The following is a 21,086-nucleotide window of genomic DNA, read 5'->3' on the forward strand; positions in this document are numbered from 1 at the left end:
ACGCGCTATCTCAGAGTTCTCCCCTCCCCCCCAGCGCCCCCTGCTCCCCTCCCCCCTCCCCTAACTGTCCCCCCAGCTTCTCCCCTCCCCCACCTGTCCCCCCAGCGCCCCCCCAACTGTCCCCCCTCCAGCGCCCCCCTGCTCCCCTCCCCCCTCCCGTCCCCCCCCAGCTTCTCCCCCTCCCCCCCAGCGCCCCCTGCTCCCCTCCCCCTCCCCTAACTGTCCCCCCCAGCTTCTCCCCTCCCCCACCTGTCCCCCCCAGCGCCCCCCAACTGTCCCCCCCAGCGCCCCCTGCTCCCCTCCCCCTCCCGTCCCCCCAGCTTCTCCCCTCCCCCCCAGCGCCCCCTGCTCCCCTCCCCCTCCCCCTAACTGTCCCCCCAGCTTCTCCCCTCCCCCACCTGTCCCCCCCAGCGCCCCCCAACTGTCCCCCCCCAGCGCCCCCTGCTCCCCTCCCCCTCCCGTCCCCCCCAGGCTTCTCCCCCTCCCCCCCAGCGCCCCCCTGCTCCCCCTCCCCCTCCCCTAACTGTCCCCCCCAGCTTCTCCCCTCCCCCACCTGTCCCCCCCAGCGCCCCCCCAACTGTCCCCCCCAGCGCCCCCCTGCTCCCCTCCCCCCTCCCGTCCCCCCCAGCTTCTCCCCCTCCCCCCAGCGCCCCCTGCTCCCCTCCCCCTCCCCTAACTGTCCCCCCCAGCTTCTCCCCTCCCCCCACCTGTCCCCCCCCAGCGCCCCCCCAACTGTCCCCCCAGCGCCCCCCTGCTCCCCTCCCCCCCTCCCGTCCCCCCAGCTTCTCCCCTCCCCCCAGCGCCCCCTGCTCCCCTCCCCCTCCCCCTAACTGTCCCCCCAGCTTCTCCCCTCCCCCACCTGTCCCCGCCATGCGCCCCCCAACTGTCCCCCCAGCGCCCCCTGCTCCCCTCCCCCCCCTCCCGTCCCCCCAGCTTCTCCCCTCCCCCCCAGCGCCCCCTGCTCCCCTCCCCCTCCCCTAACTGTCCCCCCAGCTTCTCCCCTCCCCCACCTGTCCCCCCAGCTTCTCCCCCTCCCCCCCAGCGCCCCCCTGCTCCCCTCCCCCCTCCCCCACCTGTCCCCCCAGCTTCTCCCCTCCCCCCCTCCTGTCCCCCCAGCTTCTCCCCTCCCCCCAGCGCCCCCCCAACTGTCCCCCCACCTGCTCCCCCTCCCCCAACTGTCCCCCCTAGCTTCTCCCCTCCCCCCAGCTTCTCCCCTCCCCCCAGTGCTGCCCCAACTGTCCCCCCAGATTCTCCCCTCCCTCTCCCCCCAGTGCCCCCTGCTCCCCTCCCCCCAAACTGTCGTCCCAGCTTCTCCCCTCCCCCCAGCGCCCCCCAACTCTCCCCCCAGCTTCTCCTTTCCCCCCAGCCTGCCCCAACTGTCCCCCCACCTGCTCCCCTCCCCCATTATGGGATGGTTAACATTGCATTATGGGAAGTTGTGTGTGTGAACCCCAGAGATATCAAAAGAAAAAGACACTGCCACCTTGTCTGCTCGAGTCGTTTTCCTTTCAGTAGAAGTTGACTTTGAAGCTCCTCAAAATAAGTTCCGCTTGAAATACAAAAAATGAAAATCTGTACTGGGCCAATACGCTATTTCTCTCACACGTTCTCCCACCCCCAAGGTTTGGAGTGAGGTTTTCATCAGAACTCCTTATGCTAAAGGAGGTAAATTACATTAATACATTTGTCAGGATTAGCCACGGTTTCCTGCCTTACTAAAAAAACCAAGAAAACTTTGTTTTCCAATATAATTCAGGTGATCACATAATTAGTCTCTTACTCTTTAACCCATAACTTCACCTTTAATTTCCTTTTCAGTGGTGTAGCCCATAGGGCTAGCCTGCTGGCTTGCTTTATGATAACCTGCTTTTATTTATTGGTTTGCTTTTTGTTTTATTATATTTGGCTTATATTTCTGTATTGGGTTATTCTATGATGTTTGGCTGTAATGCACGGATCCTACCAGCCTGTATGATTAGCTTAAGTAAATTAGCATAAATTTGTCTTGTGACCTTTGGCATAGATAAATGGCCTAATAGTTACCCTTTTGGATTTTGGGGAACTAAACATGTCTACCTAAGACATTTGAGACTTAACAGTAACCACAAGGTACACCACAAAAATATGGAAGTAATGACCAGAAACTGGTTTGAGCAACAGGTTTTGAGAATGAGCTCGTTGGCATTAATAGGTATGAGTGTGCAAGCCTATAGGATAAGTGCATCCCAATATTATGTGGGTGAGGAAATCAGATTTGGGCATGGAAGGTTGGGCACTGGCATGAATATTCAGGAGAGTGCTCAGACCCCAGAAGAGGGCAAACCACCATGTGGAAGCAGCTCTCGCTAGTTTTTTCCAGCTCTTGGCTCTTTCATCATCTTTATTTTTTAAGGGCTTGTCTCCACTTACCGGTGGATCGACACGGTAGCGATTGATCCACCGGGGGTTGATTTAGTGTGTCTTCACTAGACCTGCTAAATCAACCGCTAATTGCTCTCCCGTCGACTCCAGTACTGCACCGGAAAGAGAAGCATAAGGTAAGTCGACAGGAGACTTTCTCCCATTGACCCAACGCAGTGTAGTCACTTCAATAAGTTGACCTCAGTTACGTCAACTCCAGCTACGTTATTCTCATAGCTGGAGTAATGTAACTTAGGTTGACTTAACTCCGTAGTGTAGACCTGCCCTTAGTCTCTTACCTGGTAACTTAGCCACTCAACATTTGACCCTTCAGCTCTATTGTTCACCATCACTGTTGAGTGTTGAGGAACCTGGACCATCAGATTCATTTGGCATGCCAGAGACAAGGCTGGTCCTATGTCTCTTACCACTGGGTCCCCAAGGAAGGTGTGAGGATGCTAATCTAGGAAACTTTTAAACAATGGTATCACGTGTACCTCCAGAACAGTATTATTTTGGGATCTTCTGCCGTGTGTGTTGGTGGAAGGGGTCTCCTGTGTGAGAATATTTGCATCATGAGAAAAAACACCTCTTGTATTTTCACACTTCTTAATCTTTCAGAGGAGGTAGAGGAGAAGTGATGCAAATGCATAAAATACAACAGAAAAACGAAGGTCTGGTCTGCAGTACAGTCCTATATCGGTATAACGACATTGCTCAGAATTTGAAAAATCCACACCTCTGAGCAACGTAGTTATACTGACCTAACCCCCTGTGATGGGATCCCCGGGGTAAAACCTGGCACTGTGGGACCACTGTGCCTCCTTAACTCTCCTGCCTGGGTTCTCTCACACAATACTATGCCAGTGACAAGCAGCAAACCTTGCCAGGCACTGTGATCACTCAGCCATTGGCACGTGGAGCCCCGCACCCAGTTAAATTGCATGAATGCTCTCCGAACCACACATGAAAAATACGGAGAGGCACCAGCCAATCACCTCAGCCCCCAGCCTTACACCCCAGAAACTTACCATCTTACACTGCTCAAGACTCCCTTGAACAGTGCAAGCTCATTAATTAATTTGGCACTTCTTCTAAGGAAAGTGGACATGCACCAGCCTGTGTAACCTGAGCAGAGATTCCCCAAAAGCACTTCAACCAAAACCACACTGGTTTAGGTAAAATATAAAAGAGATTTATTAACTACAGACAGATTTAAGTGACTATAAGTAGCAGACATAGAGACCAAAATTAGTTACGTAATAATAAAAATAGAAACATTCTAAATTCTAACTTTAACAGACTAAGCAAGATTTGAATGAAACAGTGTCTCACCCTAATAGACGTTACAGGCAGCTCACAGGTCTCAATACTCAGACTGAACTCCCTTCCAGTCTGGGGCCAATCTCCCTAGTTCAAAGTCTTTGTCCTCCAGACGATCTTCCAGGTGTTGAGACGGAGTAGGGGGAAGAAGCCAAGTGATTATGTTATTTTCCCTCTTTTATACTTTCTTCCGGCTGCTAGAAAGATCCTTGCTGTGACATCGGTTAGGCTGTCCCCATTACGTATGTGCCCTCTCTAAGGAGCCTCTGGAAGAGTGATTCTTCTTAGTGGGCCATCAACGCGTCTGGCCAGCGATAGCTTCTCCTTTGTTGCAACCGAAAGGCTGGCTCTGGGCGTTTCCCAACCTCACAATGTATTTCAGTAACACATACAGCAGTGCTCCACACTTCACATACAATGATCGCACCTACAATTGAAGAAGATATTAAGGTTTAACAGACCAAGACTTTTAAATCGATACCTCCCAAGGCACGCATTGTACAGGACATGTCAATCATATGACAGTGGTGAATAGGGGGATTCCAGCGTGCTTTGAGGGACAGAGTATTGCACGCCCGCTCCCCCCCGCCCATGTGCACATTGCCATATCGGTGGGAGAGCTTCTGCTAGTGACAAAGCTACCGCCTCCTGCGGAGGTGGATTAGCTAAGCTGCCGGGAGAGCTCTCAGTTACACCGGTGCGGCTGTGCCGATGCACCATTTGAAGTGTAGACGAGCCCCAAGATGCAAAACCACAGAATCAGAACTCTAAACATTTGTGTGTCCTGCCGTCTGCAGTTGGAGCCCGACATGTTTATTCCCTGATTGGTTACCATCATTACCACAGCATGGTAGTCCTTGTTACCCAATCAGGCAGCCAGTTTGGGATTCACGGGGAAGGAATGTCCCCTGAAGGTGTCTCTCTCTTTGCCTCATGAAACTTTGGATCCAAAGAATGAAGGATGATTGTTCCCATGGCATCTTCTGCGACTGTAATCAGTGACACTGAACTAGGGAGTCGTGTTCGACAATTTTCCTTGGGCTATTGGTCACCATAGCTTCCTTTACTGGGTGAAAACCAAGAACTTGGCATATACCTTTTCTCCTTCTTTCCGAAGCCTTGGCCTTGGCTTGGGTACATTTACGCTTCTCTGAAGTAGAACCCTTTACCAAACCCCTCAAAATCTCAGCAGTGCTAGTGCAGAACAGCTTCCTGAAACGTGGCCAGTTTTTCTTTAACTTGGTGGCCCGGGTCTAGGCTAGCAACTAGATCCAGGCCTGCACCAGAATCTCTGTAAGTTACTGGAGTTGGAGTTTCTATTAAAAAATAGCTATTTTTCTGCAGTGATTTAATTGTATACACATTTGTAGCACCTACAAAGGGTAAATTCAAGAACAACAAAAAAACCCACTTCTATTTCCTCCACATCTGCATTGTAAAGGGCAGCGTTTCCCATAAAATAGTATTAGCTACGAGAGATCTTCTGTAGGGCCTGGGTTACAGATGCTCTGGGAACCAAATATAAGGGCATTTTGCCTAGTTCCAAGTCAATTACTGTGGAATTATCTCCTCAGCTCATCTGAGACAACATTGACTTAAACAAGCAGTTCTCAAACCGTTTTAAGGGGATCGCCAGGGTTGGCGTTAGACCCTGGACTAAAGGAAAAGCCCCCCTGCCTGGGGTTGAAGCCAAAGCTTGAGGGCTTCAGTCCCCCTGCCGTCAGCAGGACTCGGGCTGCAGCTTCATCTCCCCATGCAGAGCTCAGGCTACTGCCCTGCCACCTGGGGCTGACGCACTTTGGCTTCCGCAGAGGGGATAGGGGTCAGGTAGAAATTTTTGTTGTCAGAAGGGGGTCACGGTGCAATGAAGTTTGAGAACCATGGACTTAAACAATTGAACTCCACTGTGATCATCTGCACTTGCTTCAGTTCGTTGCACAGTTTGGGGTCTGCTGCTGTTCACCATTTCCGAGTGGAGATTTTAAATCACGGCTGTTTCTTTGTTAGGATGTCCAGTAAATGGAAGAGTTCTCTCCTGTTGACAGAACTGCACTTGAACTTTCTCCGTGTCATCATGGAGAGGTGGGGAAAAAAGCAAAGCTAAAGTGAGAGGTAATGACTTTAACAAATGGTCATTTGTCTCAAAGTCTCCAATAAATCTGAGCTCCAGCCTGTCAAACTAAACAAATCTCCAGTTGTGTGACCAAACAGCCTTCGGGAAAGATAGAAACCCACATCACAGAGAGGTAGACAACATGAAAATGCATGCATCCGACGAAGTGGGCTGTAGCCCACGAAAGCTTATGCTCAAATAAATTTGTTAGTCTCTAAGGTGCCACAAGTACTCCTGTTCTTTTTGCAGATACAGACTAATACGGCTACTACTCTGAAACATGAAATTGAAAGTATCAAGTGAAATTTCAGAGGAGGTTACATCTGATGACTCAGAATTAGGACAGGAGGTTCTCCCATCACATTCTCCTCTGGTCCATTCAAACCTGCTTCACTCAGCACTGTCTCATTATTGAGGTATGTCATATACAAAAGTTTTAGCATCCTCATAATGAGAGGAAAAGACAGCCAACCTTCCCACAAGTGGTGTTGCCAATAGATGGAAACTGGAATTTAAACCCCAAATGATCCCACTGTCTTTGGGATCCATTTGAAGTCCCCTTCCAGGTCTTTGACACTTTCATCTCCAGCCATAGCGACTCTGATTTAGGATTAAAGAAGTCAAAACATCATCTCCAAGCACAGACAGCTGAAAACACTGCATCACAGGACACTTTGAGCGGTGGGAGGTTTAGAATGTGATGAAGATAAACTCTGCATGCCTCAGACAGGAGGTAACCGTTCTGGAGTGATGGGGAAGGAGGGAATCTCTTGGAGTCACCCCATCTCCTTCCAGTGTCACAGAGGCAGAAATGACATTTTTTTCCTGCCCCTGCTCGTCATTATATTTAAATATATCATAAATTTAAGAAAAGGTCCAAAAATGCCATTGAGCACGCTCCAGAGCAATGTGAGAACTGGGAATGATACAGTTTGTATCATCGGGGATTCTAAAAATAACTGTAGAATAAGAGGAACGGTATAAATGTGATGCTCCTTGTTTTGTGGAAGGAGAGACAAACTCCCATTACTCATGAGATAATGGAGTGGATAGAAAGGACAATCGGGTCCACCCCAAAAAAGGGTGAGCTGTCAAAGGGAAAAATGGGCAACTCCTGGGCTTGTCCAGGGCCTGGACAAGCTGAGGGATAACACTGATGCAAATGGTTCAAACAGCTTTGAAGGTTACTACATGGGAATAGCAAAAGTGTTAAAAGAAAAAAATGTCTGGATAGCCCTAGAGGTTTTTATGGTGTTCAGCTCCCTTGCAGATTCTCTGATAAGGGCTGAGCTCTGAGTGAAACTTTTCCCACACTCACAGTGTTAAAAAGGTCTCTTTCCCGTGTCAAGTCTCTTCTGTCGAGCAAGTTGAGGGCTACGATTGAAGGTTTTCCCACACTCACAGCATTTATAGGATATTTCTCCCGTGTGGATTCTCTGATGTGCAGTGAGTAGGGCAGTGAAGCCATTACAAAAATGAATCATGATTAATCACACTGTTAAGAACAGAATACCATGGATTTAAATATTTTTGGATGTTTTCTACATTTTCAAAAATATTAATTTCAGTTACTGTGACGGGTTCCCCCCTGGAGTGCCACCTGGAACTGGGGTATCACCGAGACCCCTGAGCCACCAGCCTGGGTTTCCACTCACTCTGTACTGCTATGACAAGCTGCCAAGCCCTCCGGGCTTCACCCTGCACTTCCACCAGAGCACACACAGGTAGGGGACACACCCAGCTGCAGGTACATACACACAGGTTCTTTACCTGGTCCCTGCATGGGAAGGCACAGGTAAGGCACCTCTCATTTTCTAAGGCACGCACCCCCACCTGGAGGGAAACCCAAAATGATACCACCTTGTGCTCCACAGAGAACTGTACAGCATAAGCTCATGAAATTCACCCCCTCCCTCAATGTGGAGAGGGAATATAGGACAGCTTTGTGCCCCAAGTTATGACTTCCATACACTGATTTTAGACAAAACAAAAACAAGTTTATTAACTACAGAAGGTAGATTTTAAGTGGTTATAAGGGATAGCAAAGAGATCAAAGGAGATTACCTAGCAAATACACAAAACACAATCTAAACTTAATATACTAAAGAGATTGGCTATGAGTAGCAAATTCTCACCCTAGATGATGATTTAAGATGGTTGCAGAGATTCTTAAGGGGCCAGCTGCCCTTCCTTGCAGCTTAAAACCCCCATGTATTCCTTTCACAGGCTAGAAACCCCTTTAGCCTGGGTCCAGCCCTTCTCCCCCGAGTTCACTCTTTGTTCCTTAGGTGTCTCCAAGAGTCTCTTTGGGTGGGGAGTCAGTGAAGAACCCTGATGATGTCACTCCCCTGCCTTAAACATAGGGTCTCTCCCCTGTGTGGATTCTCTCATGTCTAGTGAGCTGTGAACCGCAATTGAAGGCTTTCCCGCACTCACCGCATTTATAGGGCCGCTCCCCGGTGTGGATTCTCTGATGTTTAATAAGGTTTGAGGTGGAAATGAAGCTTTTCCCACACTCACAGCATTCATAGGGTCTCTCTCCTGTATGGATTCTCTCATGTCTAATAACGTCTGAGCTCCTAGTGAAGGTTTTCCCACACTGAGAGCACTGAAAGGGCCTCTCCCCTGTGTGGATTCTCTCATGGGTAGTAAGATCTGAGCTGTAAGTGAAGGTTTTCCTGCACTCACAGCATTCATAAGGTCTCTCCCCCCTGTGCATTCTCTCATGTCTAGTGAGCTTTGAACTGCAACTGAAGGCTTTCCCACACTCACCGCATTTATAGGGCCTTTCCCCTGTGTGGATTCTCTGATGTTGAATAAGTTTTGAGCTGGAAAGAAAGCTTTTCCCACACTCACAGCATTCGTAGGGTCTCTCTCCTGTATGGATTCTTTCATGTCTAGTAAGGTCTGAGCTCCTAGTGAAGCTTTTCCCACACTGAAAGCACTGAAAGGGCCTCTCCCCTGTGTGGATTCTCTCATGAGTAGTAAGATCTGACCTGAGAGCGAAGGTTTTCCCACACTCACGGCATTCATGGGGTCTCTCTCCTGTGTGGATTCTCTCATGTCTAGTGAGCTCTGAGCTGCAATTGAAGGCTTTCCCGCACTGACCACATTCATAGGGCCTCTCCCCTGTGTGGATTCTCTGATGCTGAATAAGGTTTGAGCTGGAAGTGAAGGTTTTCCCGCACTCACAGCATTTGTAGGGTCTCTCTCCCGTGTGCATTCTCTCATGTCTAATAAGGGATGAGCTCCTAGTGAAGCTTTTCCCACACTGAGAGCACTGAAAGGGCCTCTCCCCCCTGTGCATTCGCTCATGTGTAGTAAGATATGAGCTGAGAGTGAAGGTTTTCCCACACTCTTGGCATTCATAGGGTCTGTCTCCTGTGTGGATTATCTCATGTCTACTGAGCTGTGAACTGCAATTGAAGGCTTTCCCGCACTCACAGCATTCATAGGGTCTCTCCCCCATGTGGATTCTGCGATGTCGAGTGAGGTGTGAGCTGCGATTGAAGGTTTTCCCGCACTCACGGCATTCATAGAGTTTCTCTCCTGTGTGGATTCTGTGATGTGCAATGAGGGTTGAGCAGTCACTGAAGTTTTCCCCACATTCAGTGCATGTGTATTTTTTCTTCCCCCTGAGCGTTTTCTGCTGGGCTGTGGTTTCTTTGTGGTCCTTGTGAGTTCCCCAACAGTAAATAAATGTACTCAATTTCTCCCCTGGCTGTTTTCCCTGCTTTCGCTCTGCTCTGTGCTGAATCTCACAGGTTTTTCCCTGCTCGTGACTTCTGCACATGTTCCTTTTGGATATTTTGGATAATACTCCGTGTGATTCCACTTGCTCAGGATCTTCCTGCTGAGAATTCTGCTCCTCATTCTCACTCACCATCCCAGCACCTGCTGGGACAGAGAGAGAAACCTCAAACTGGGAGGGAAAAGGGATGACCAAACCAAAATGAGAGAGATGTCAAAAAACAGGAACTGAATTCCCCTTCATATCCCATCCAGATTCTCAGACAGAAGGGAGGAAGCTCCTGCTAGGTGTCAGTTAGGATCTGTAGGAAGCCCTGAGCTATATCTACTGTGACGATATGACACCTGCTGGAAACAATCCTGATGAGAGCTCTCAAGCTCTTTGTAGGGTATCCTCAGATTTTTCGCTCAGGCACTTACAGATTCGGAGTTGGTTCAATGTTTCTCACCTGTGCAGGGATCTCTCAGGATCTCTTTTTCCTCTGATTCCTGGAGGTCTGGGACGCATGGCTCTTCCCCTTGTTCCAGCTGGGAGATCACATTAGGTTTGGAAACTGGAAACCCTGCTCAGATGAAAGAAAACAAAGGAGATCAGGTTAATTCATAAGACTTTGTCATGATAATAATTATTAATTTAAACCCCAGTCCTTAGTAAACCAGTGAAATCCCAGGGCCAGCTCCTCAGGTCCTCAAAGATGCAGAACCCTCTGCTCAAGAGGGATTGAAATACACACATATCTGCTAGGAACACACACAGACACACACTAATCCTGCATTCATTCTTTTGCAAACTTATGATACAGTTTGTACAAAGTATGCCATGTCAGGTATCATCTGGAAACTCATAATATGCTGAACATTATTGTCTTGTTAAACTATGTATGAAAATAGAAACACTACATATATAAAGTGTGACAGAGCTCCTTCTCCACATCAGTGAGTTCCATGCTTCCTGTTAGTGGTGGGCTGGGGTATTCCTCTCTCCCCCTCAGGATTTCCCCATGCCCCTGGGTTTACTGTCCACAGCTTCCCTGAGCAGGGTTCCTCCCAGCCTTCTTGATGGCAGAAGGGAGAAAGGAGCCTTTTAATCTCTGGTAGGCCCTCCGGGCATGGTAGCAACAGGCCAGATACACAGTCTCTCCCCTCTGGTGGGTTCTCTTCCCTCAAACATCCGGGGCCCGGAAGGGCTGTTTGCCCTGTTGGGTAGGGTTTCCCGCCTGGTGCTTGTCAGCATCTGCACCACTCAGCTCTCCACTAGCATGCCTGCCTCCCACAGCTCCTATCACGTGCTCATATCTGGCTCGAGCGGAGGCTCTTAACAGGTTCTGAAGAACTGAACTTCGGGAGGCGGGGCCCCTGGCTGAAAGGAAACCAAGAGACATTTGCTGTACATCTGTTTTAGCTTGTTACGTTAGACGTTAGTTTGTGTTTCATCTTTTATTTCTTTTGTAAGCAATTCTGACTTTTATGCCTCCTTACTGTAGTCACTTAAAATCTTTTCTTTCTGTAGTTAATAGATAAAACAGTAAAACAACTTTATTGTTTGGATTAAAGTGTATGAGAAATGCCACTTGGGATAACAAGCCTGGTGCATGTTATTTTCCATTGATGAAATGACAGACTTTCTATGACCTTGTACGGTTTAGTAATGTGCTGGAGAGTGCAAGACACACATTTGTGGGGGGAAATCTGGGACTAGAGAATGTGCCGGTATTCCCCTGTGGTTTAATTCACGAGTGGCTGAGTAGTAGCATTCTGTACTGTGTAGCTGGGAGCGAGTTACATGCTGGACAATGTGTGTTAACTGGCCAGGAGTGGCTGTTCTCACAGCAAAGCAGTGTGAAAGGTATCCCAGGTTGGAGAACTGATGGGACACAGCTATTCGACAGTCCAGAGTGTACCCTGGGTAATGTCGCAGACACTCATTATCAAAGAGGCCCCTAAAACACACAGAAGGTAAATACATGTCTCAGAAAGTGAAGACTCCAGGCAGTGAGCAAGTCTCCCAGGAACTGCTTCTTGCTGACAGACAGGTCCAGAGACAATAAGAGAGTCCTAGGGAAGCTGGGAACAGTCAGCATAGGCTGATGGGGTTCTGTGCAGTAAGGAACAGGAAGGGCAGGGAGATCACTGAATGCAGGATCTCAGCAGTACTAGGTGTCAGGAAAGCGCATACTGCGGCATTAGGGAATCTAGTGAGTCAGGTGTAACGGGAGGGAATATAAAAATCTCTGGGTGTGGAGAACGCAGGGAAATTAGCCGCTATAAGTCAGGAGTAACATATTCTATTTCCTCTGGAAAAGCAGAATGTGAGAAATAAGAATCAGGCCAGGTGACTTCAGGAATGATGGAGCCCAAGATCCAAGGAGCCTGCAAGGAAGAGAGATTGTGGCTATTGCAGATGGGGTTGGGGGAGCAAGTCTCTCAAGATGTTTCACTACCAACCTAGGCCATTTTCACACTCTGGGGGGCAATCCGGAGCAGTGAGGAGTTGTGTCATCTGTAATCCTGGGTGACTTTCAGTGTTCTGCTGCTGGAGCTCCCTTGTCTGGATGTTCCCAGCCAGCATTCAAGGACGCACTGAGTGTCTGTGAGATAAATAACCCTGGACCAGCAGCTCTGACTCCAGCCGCCTGCTTCTTACACCCCAGGCACATTCTGGCTTCCAGTAGGCTTGGATACACCTGGCAAGAGATAGCAACATCTGAATTTTCCCAAAATCATGTGCTCTGCAATGGCTGCTTTTTCCTGGATCATTCAGAGGAATAATAAGGATTGCTTGCTCCTCAAAAGAGACAAATGGCCCAGCTCATCACTTCAACTGGAGTTAGCTATCACTTGAATTCAAAGACACCACCCAAATTCTTTAAATTAAGAGTAAAACAAGTTTAGTAACAAAAGCATTAAGGTGAGTTTAGGTGTAAAGGAGAAAGTCAGAAATGGTTACAAGCAAGTGAAAGTGAAAAATGCTTTCTGGAGACTAGGACGACTTAACAAAACTAGTCTTGGTTCAAGGTAAGATTCTTACCATACTACTTTCCAGCAAGAGGGCAGAGCACCCCCTTACTCAACGTTAGAGCCTACAAGTCCACTCAGTCCTATTTCTTGTTCAGCTAATCTCTAAGACAAACAAGTTTGGTTACATTTACGGGAGACAATGCTGCCCACTTCTTATTTACGTCACCAGAAAGTGAGAAAAGGCGTTCACATGGGACTTTTGTAGCCAGCATTGCAAGGTATTTACGTGCCAGATATGCTAAACATTGGTATGCCCCTTCATGCTTCAGCCACCATTCCAGAGGACGTGCTTCATGCAGATGACGCTTGTTAAAAAAATGTGTTAATTAAATTTGTGACTGAACTTCTTGGGGGAGAATTGTATTTCCCCGGCTGTTTTAGCCACATTCTGCCATATATTTCATGTTATAGTAGTCTCAGATGATGACTCAGCGCATGTTGTTCGTTTTAAGAACACTTTTACTGCAGATTTGACAAAATGCAAAGAAGGTATCAATGTGAGATTTCTAAAGATAGCTACAGCACTCGACCCAAGGTTTAAGAATATGAAGTGCCTTCCAAAATCTGAGAGGGACAAGGTGTGGAGCATGCCTTCAGAAGTCTTAAAAGAGCAACGCTCTGATGCGGAAACTACAGAACCTGAACCACCAAAAAAAAAAAAAAAATCACCCTTCTGCTGGTGGCATCTGACTCAGATAATGAAAATTAACAAGTATCGGTCCACACTGTTTTGGATTGTTATCAAGCAGAACTCATCAGCAGCATGGACACGTCCCCTGGAACGGTGGCTGAAGCATGAAGGGACATATGAATCTTTAGCACATCTGGCATGTAAATATCTTGTGATGCTGGCTACAACAGTGCCATGCAAAGACCTGTTCTCACTTTCAGGTGACATTGTGAACAAGAAGCGGGCAGCATTATCTCCTGCAAATGTAAACAAACTCGTTCGTCTGAGTGTCTGAGCGACAGGCTGAACAAGAAATAGGACTGAGTGGACTTGTAGGCTCTAAAGTTTTACATAGTTTTATTTATTTTTGAATGGAGTTATTTTTTGTACATAATTCTACATTTGTAAGTTCAACTTCCATAATAAAGAGATTGCACTACAGTACTTCAAAAATTACTATTTTGTTTTTTACAGTGCAAATATTTGTAATGAGAAATAGTGAGCACTGTATACTTTGTATTCTGCGTTGCAATAGAAATCATTGATTTGAAAATGTAGAAAACATCCAAAAATACTTAAATAAATACTTAAAATTCTATTATTTTTAATAGTCTGATTAATCACAATTAATTTAATTGCTTGACAGCCCTAATTGGTATCTTAGGCTAGTAGACAGTACAGATTACATCAGCATCAATTATGTTACATCTTCCTGAGCGACGTAAGTTACAGTGACGTGTTGGTGTGGACAGCACTATGTCATTGGGAGAGCTTCTCCTTCCAACATAGCTACTCCTGCTCCTGGGGCCTGGAGTAATTAAGTCGATGGGAGAACTCTCTCCTGTTGGCTTAGAGTGTCAGTAGTGCAGCCATAGCCTTAAAAAGTTTAAAAAAAAGATTTGACACGAAAAGGAAACCATTTCTGTGCTAGTTTCATTTAAATTAGGACGGTTAAAAGCAGCATTTTTCTTCTGCATAATGAAGTTTAAAAGCTGTATTAAGTTGATGTTCGGTTATAAACATTTGAAAGAAGAACTGTCATGGTTCCTTCCCCACTCTGAACTCTAGGGTACAGATGTGGGGATCTGCATGAAAACCTCCTAAGCTTACTTTTATCAGCTTAGGTTAAAACTTCCCCAACGTACAAACTATTTTACCCTTTGCCCCTGGACTTCCACTGCCACCACCAAATTTTATCTGGGTTCCTGAAAAAACGTAGTTTGGACACGTCTTTCCCCCCAAAATCCTCCCAACCCTTGCACCCCACTTCCTGGGGAAGGTTTGGTAAAAATCCTCACCAATTTGCGTAGATGACCACAGACCCAAACCCTTGGATCTCAGAACAATGAAAAAGCATCAGTTTTCTTACAAGATGACTTTTAATAGAAGTAAAAAGGAATCACCTCTGTAAAATCAGGACGGTAGATACCTTACAGGGTAATTAGATTCAAAACATAGAGAATCCTTCTAGGCAAAACCTTAAGTTACAAAAAAGACACACAGACAGGAATATTCATTCTATTCAGCACAGCTATTTTCTCAGCCATTTAAAGAAATCATAATCTAACGCATACCTAGCTAGATTACTTACTAAGTTCTAAGACTCCATTCCTGTTCTGTCCCCGGCAAAAGCATCACACAGACAGACACAGACCCTTTGTTTTTCTCCCTCCTCCCAGCTTTTGAAAGTATCTTGTCTCCTCATTGGTCATTTTGGTCAGGTGCCAGCGAGGTTACCTTTAGCTTCTTAACCCTTTACAGGTGAGAGGATTTTTCCTCTGGCCAGGAGGGATTTTAAAGGCGTTTACCCTTCCCTTTATATTTATGACAAGAACCATAATGTTTTGTTCAGAATTACAAACAAACTCCATTCCCCAGGTGTTTGTAACTCTGAGATTCTACTGCACAGGTTACGACTTCAGTGAGTTGGGGTGCTCTGAAAGGTTCATGCCCACTGAAACCAACTCCTTCTTATTTCTTCCAGTCCTCCATTGCATTGCAACTCCCTATAGGACCTACTCCATGGTACATCTCCTTCCCCCTGCCTCCAGACATCCCAGCTCACAGGATCTCTTCACCCCAAACCTCCCCCCCGCACCTCTCTGCTCTCCAACACCCTCCCTCCCCATGCCTGGACCCTCCCAAGGATTGGTATTTATTATTTTTATTACCGTAATGCTCATATCCCCAGCCACTGACCATCATCCCTCTGTGCTGGATGTTCTACAGACACAGAACAAAAACACAATTCCTGCCCCATGGAGCTGACAATCTAAGAATAAGACAAGAGACAGATGGGAACAGACAGGTGGGGGAAGTGTCCCAGTTTGTACACTGAGCCAAATGCTAATGAAGAAATTGTGACATCTTCAAGAGAGGAAATTTACACGAAATAACAAAGAGAAGGATCCTGTTTATGAGGTAAAATAATGGCATGTCGAGGAATATTTATCTGTACAGAGGTACACCCTGCATCCTCCAGCATGGCGGCAAGCTGGCAGTGTGATTTGTCTCATGAACAGAAGGTCACAGCCCAGTCTGGCTGTAAAACACTGGAAGGCCTTTGCGTGAGCATTGCTGTAGGACATACGAAAGGCTCAAGGTCTGTACGTCTAGGATCTAGACAGAGTGCTCTGATTGTACTTGATGTGTAACTATTTTTTCCCAAGACTTCTCCTTGCTATCACTGGAATCTCTAGACTTCATTAATTAAACTATGACTTGTTTTCTCTCTACACACCTCTCAGACTATGTCTACACGACAGAGCCACAGCTGTACCGCTGTAAGTCTCCCATGTCGCCTCTCTATGCCAACGGCAGAGCTCTCTCCTCTCGGCAGAATGAAACCCCCTACAGGCGGCGGTAGCTATGTCAGCGGGAGAGCGGCTCCCACAAGCATAGCGCTGTCCACACCACTGCTTTTGTGGGGATACTTATGTTGGTCAGGGGTGTTTTTTTTTCACACCCGCCTGACGGAAGTGTTACCGACAAAAGTGCTACTGTAGACATCGTCTAAGTGCTGTGTTAAACTGGAATATCTGTGAATCTGAGTGTACTGTGAGCGTCCAATGGAACAGGGGCTGGACTCTCCAGGGAGACTCTCAGAGGGCTCAGCGGTTGGGGTATGTCTATCGCTTCCCTGCTGAGAATATTTTGAAGTGCTGTCTCCTGCCTTTCACCATATGGACGGTAGCTAAACTTAAATCTCTGCAAACCCAGAAAATGAAAAGTAAATGTACACCCCATCCCTGCATTGCCCCTTAACTCTGCTGCTCCCATCCTCATCCCTGCAGCTGATAAGAGCCACTGGAAATGGTTCTCTAAGGGTAGTGCAAAGATTAACAAACTACCCCAGTCCCTGGGGTATTCTCCGTCAGTTCAGGACATCAAGACTGGAATCCTTTCTGAAAATGATTTAGTCAAACAAGGTGTTCAGCTCAGTAACTGAAAGAAATTCTACAGTCTGTGTGATAGAGGAGATCAGCCTAGATGACCTAAACATCCCTTTCTGGCCATAATCTTTTCTAGAGTCTATGAATCTAGAATATCTACAAGGAAGACTAAGAATATGCTGTTGTTTGTGTTGTGTTCTCCAGACGGGAATCCCAGCATTTATCCACATCCCCTCCGGCTGTGTGCACTGGGTCAGGTGTAGCCATAATCGGACGGTGGAGGGAGTACTTGGAGCAGCTTGGCAGAGCTGTGACTAGTATGCAGAGAGGTGCGTGTGACCCCTGAGGGACCGAGCCTGCCCCATTTCAGTGCTCAGTGTTGTAGGTTGTGTCAGTGAAGGTGCACAAGGGGGAGTTCCTGCCCTGAGGATTGCCAGCACCCTGGTGGGATACATGCTAGTGGTCTCCAGGGCTTAGTGAGGGGCAAGTGAAGGCAACGACTCAGAAGGAAACCTCATGGTGAGGGTAAGGGAGTGGGATCACTTTGCAACTCGGAGCTGGTCTGGGTGGAGTAGGCTCGGGGTTCGAGTGAGGGGCAGGGGTAGGAAGCTTCTGTTCATTATGTGGGACCCAACCCCCAGTTTTACCTGAGCAAACAGGAGATATTTGACATTGTGCTGTAGTTCTCCTGTGCTCTGTTCCCACAGTGTTGTGTAGCAGGGGAAGACACAGTGCTACCGCGTGTGTCATTGGCATGTTGGGGTGATGCTGAGACAGGGCTGTGTAATGGTTACATTGTAGGGGTGACATGAACCTTAATTAGTCACTTACCCTTCTAGTAACCATGGGCACAGGAATCCTTACCCAGCGAGGTCACATTCTCATAGTTCTCCTGCATGACGTCTCTGTAGAGGGCTCTCTGAGCGGGGTCCAGCAGAGCCCACTCTTCCCTGGTGAAATACACAGCCACCTCCTCGAAGGTCACCGGCCCCTGAAAGAGCAAGAGCCCCACATTCAGTGCCTGCTGCCCCAGTCATAGAATCTCAGGGTTGGCAGGGACCTCAGGAGGTCGTCTAGTCCAACCCCCTGCTCAAAGCAGGACCAATCCCCAATTTTTGCCCTGGATCCCTAAATGGCCCCCTCAAGGATTGAACTCACAACCCTGGGTTTAGCAGGCCAATGCTCAAACCACTGAGCTCTCCCTCCCCCTGCGAAACAACAAATGATTCGCACAGCTCTATTGGTATAAACGGTCCATGGTGGGAACAGGCCTAATTTCTGCTCTGAGGCTCTAGAAAAGTTTGATTGGTTCCATATGCGTTGAAGAGAAACATCTTCTGCTGACTGGGAATTGAACACAGGCTGCAGCACTGAGAGCACCAAATCCTAACCACTAGACCACCAGGGAAGTAAAACATCATATCCCTGCATTGGCCGGGAATCGAACCCGGGTCAACTGCTTGGAAGGCAGCTATGCTCACCGCTATACCCCCCCCCCCAGAGGCATTGGTGGTGTCTCCTATGTGCCACTTATGCCAAATGACTCACCCCCACATCTAGAGAGAGCACAGCAAAATAACCCCATTATTCGTGGGGGAAAGGAGCCAACCAAATGAAAGCTCTGGATGGTTTGTTATCAACAGAGTCCCATCTCCACACCCCTCAGAGCATCCAGGAAACACCAGGGTGAGGGGTGAAGAGAGAGCCCCTCCTCTCTCCCAGCAGATCCATCACACACCTACTAGCCACAGACGGATACAGGAGATGGAGCCCCGAGCAGGGTCCAGGGCGAGCTCCCTGGTAGGAAGCCCAACACCCTCCTCCTTGTGAGGAGCTGGATATGAGGGGAGAGACATGTCTCCTACGCCACACCTGGGGGTGCCCCCTTCATATCTCATAGTAGCTGGTGGTTAGTCAGGTCGGGCTTCAGCACTGGGAGTCTGGTTCTTCTTCCTAACCCCAGCTAGGTGTGTTGTTTCCTGTTCCACAAATTAGGGCGTTTCCCCCTCCAAACCCCACGCGTCTGTGCAGTGAGACCCAGCGCAATGCTGGCCAGAAGAACTCCAGAGCTCACCTCTGGAGCCGGGACAGATACACGGGGCTGGTCTCAGAGCACGGACAGGACCAGCTGGTTGAGCATCAGTGTCCCCCCCATAGGGAAAGGCACCGGAGCAGTCACGTCCACCTCCGCAGCCGCTCAGAGAAGGGTGGGAAGGGGAGACACGAAACTGTCCCCTGAGGATCGTCCAAGGGAAGGGGAAACGAGACGACCCCAGGGGCGGCAGCAGTATGAGAGGTGGCCGGTAGAGAGTCGGAGAATACGACAGGGGCAGGAGCAGGACTGGGAGTGGGAACGGGATCAGGAGCAGAGGCAGAAGTGGGGTCAGTGTCCCTAGGGTACAGCACCTTTCGACTGGGTTCAGGGGCTGAGGGTACAGGGAGAGAAAGGGGGCCCTCAGTGATGCACGGTGTGGGGCAGGATGGCATCTGCAATTGGGCCCCCAGCTGGGAGGAACGGCAGCAGTCCACCTCAAGAGGGGGTGCACCCAGGGGCTCGGGGCCCGCGCTCTCGGCACTGCCCATCGCCACAAGGGAACTGGCGGGCGCGGGCTAGGTGCTGTCTGTGGCTGGGCAGATGGATGAGCCCAGGAACACCCCAGGGTCGAGAGTGGAGACAGTGGCCTGGGGTAGGGGAGGGAAAGGAGGCGGCAGCGGGACAAATCCGCTGCCCAGACCGAGGCCCTCTGGCAAGGGGTCGTCCTCCCGCTGGGTGACCGGGGTCAGACCCAGGGCCTCGATTTCCTGACAATTGGAGTGAAAATCTCCCCCGCCACCCCAGAGTTCTCCCCCCCAGCAACGGAGGCAACAATTGCCTCAGCGCCGAGGGGGGCACAGATGACGAGGGGGCGGGAGGGGCTCCATCCGAGGCCCCCTCAGGGATCGACTCCAGGCGGAGGGCGATGCCGTTCCCCACAGCATCCTCAGCTGGCTCCACCTGTGGGCCCTCTCGGGGAGTGCGACGGACGGCTCGGCAGTCGCAGCCCCCCTCGGTCTTGCGGGGGGCCTCCTCCCCCTCCGCGTCAAGGGCGGTGGTGAGCCCATGCCTTCCGTTTGACGCATTCCCCTCTCTCAGCACCCAGCCCCACAAGGTGGAGGCAGAGGGCTGACTAACAGGGGCCGAGCCGGGGGGACAATGAGGGGAAGAGATACCTCCCGCTGTGGTGGGCCCTCTCCCATGCCCGGCAGCAGCCCTGCTGTCCTCTCCTCCAGGGGCCCCACCAGACTGTGTCCGACGGAGGTGGGGCCCACCCACCCGTCTGGGCACCACAGGGGGTTACCCCCAGTCTCTCCGGACATGCCCGTCACCTGGCAGAGGTAGCACCGGGCCTCCTCCGAAGAGTAAAGCACCTGGCAATGGGCCCCCTGGGGGGACCCCAGAAAGGACCCCTCTAGCGCCTCCAGCAGGTGGACCTGGACCTGCCAGCGGAAGGACAGGACGTGACAGAGGGCGGGGTCCTTACAGCCCAGGGGGAGGGGGCTGATGAGAGAAAGGGGTTTCCGCAGGGTGGAGAGGAAGAGCAGTAGGGCAGCATTGGGAAGGAAGGGTGGGACAGAGGTAAAAACCACCCGCACCCCGAGTCTTCCAGGAGCTCAAGGGGAACATACCTCCCCCCCAGCTGGCCCTTCTCCACAGCTGTGGTGACGGCCCCCAAGAGGTACAGGGAGGCCAGTCGAGGCAGGGCGGGGGAAGCGCGATCACCGGTGCAGCGTGGGGATACCTGCTCCTCCGGCTGCACTGGGAAGGGGCGGGACTACAGTATCAATGGGGGGGAGCAGTGAACGGGGGGGGGGGCAATGTAATAAATAATAAAGGGGCGCAAGTGCTCCCGGAGGAACATGGCGCAGGCAGCCAGGGGGCTGAGCGAGGGGGAGCAATGGAGGGGAAGGGGAAGGGGAAGGGAGCAGACTGAAGACAGGTGCGTGTGCAGAACTCAATCTGTGCCGGCCGCTGCAGTCCGGCCAGGTGCTGACCAGGGTGAAGGAAGCAGCCATGTCGAGGGGCGCAGAGCCGGCCCAGAGGGTAGGTGGGGGTGGGGGTGGGGGGCGGCAGACGGGCTAGGGGGAGGGCTCCAGGTCCCCACCCCACAAGAGCAGTAGCTACCACCACCATAGGAGCAAACCCCCTGCAGAGTGTCCTGCAAACCCTCCTTTTCCTCCGGCTCCAAAGCAGCAGCCAGCCAGGAGAGACCCCAGGGATGGTGGTGGGGTCCTCGCTTCCCTCCGGAGGGCAGGCCGGCAGGGCTCCCCACACAGCAGCAGCAGCCAGGGAGACCTCCAGCCAGCAGGACGACTGGCCAGCCACTGCAGTGGGGCGGAGCAGAGGGGCTCCCTCTGACCCAGAAGTGGAGAAGCAGTACCA

General features: G+C 50.0%; 1 protein-coding gene across 1 annotated transcript in view; it reads right to left on the minus strand.

Annotated features, from left to right (window-relative positions):
* The window catches only part of LOC140904263 (uncharacterized), a 41,858-nt gene that overhangs the window by 19,032 nt on the left and 1,740 nt on the right, over nt 1-21,086 (minus strand). Inside the window, 4 exon segments of the mRNA XM_073326758.1 lie at nt 4,060-4,088; nt 8,196-9,733; nt 10,036-10,149; nt 17,531-17,657. Coding sequence (XP_073182859.1) covers nt 4,060-4,088; nt 8,196-9,733; nt 10,036-10,149; nt 17,531-17,657 — 1,808 coding nt within the window.

The sequence above is a fragment of the Lepidochelys kempii genome, chromosome 28 (genome assembly GCF_965140265.1).
Source record: "Lepidochelys kempii isolate rLepKem1 chromosome 28, rLepKem1.hap2, whole genome shotgun sequence".
Classification (NCBI taxonomy): Eukaryota; Metazoa; Chordata; order Testudines; family Cheloniidae; genus Lepidochelys; species Lepidochelys kempii.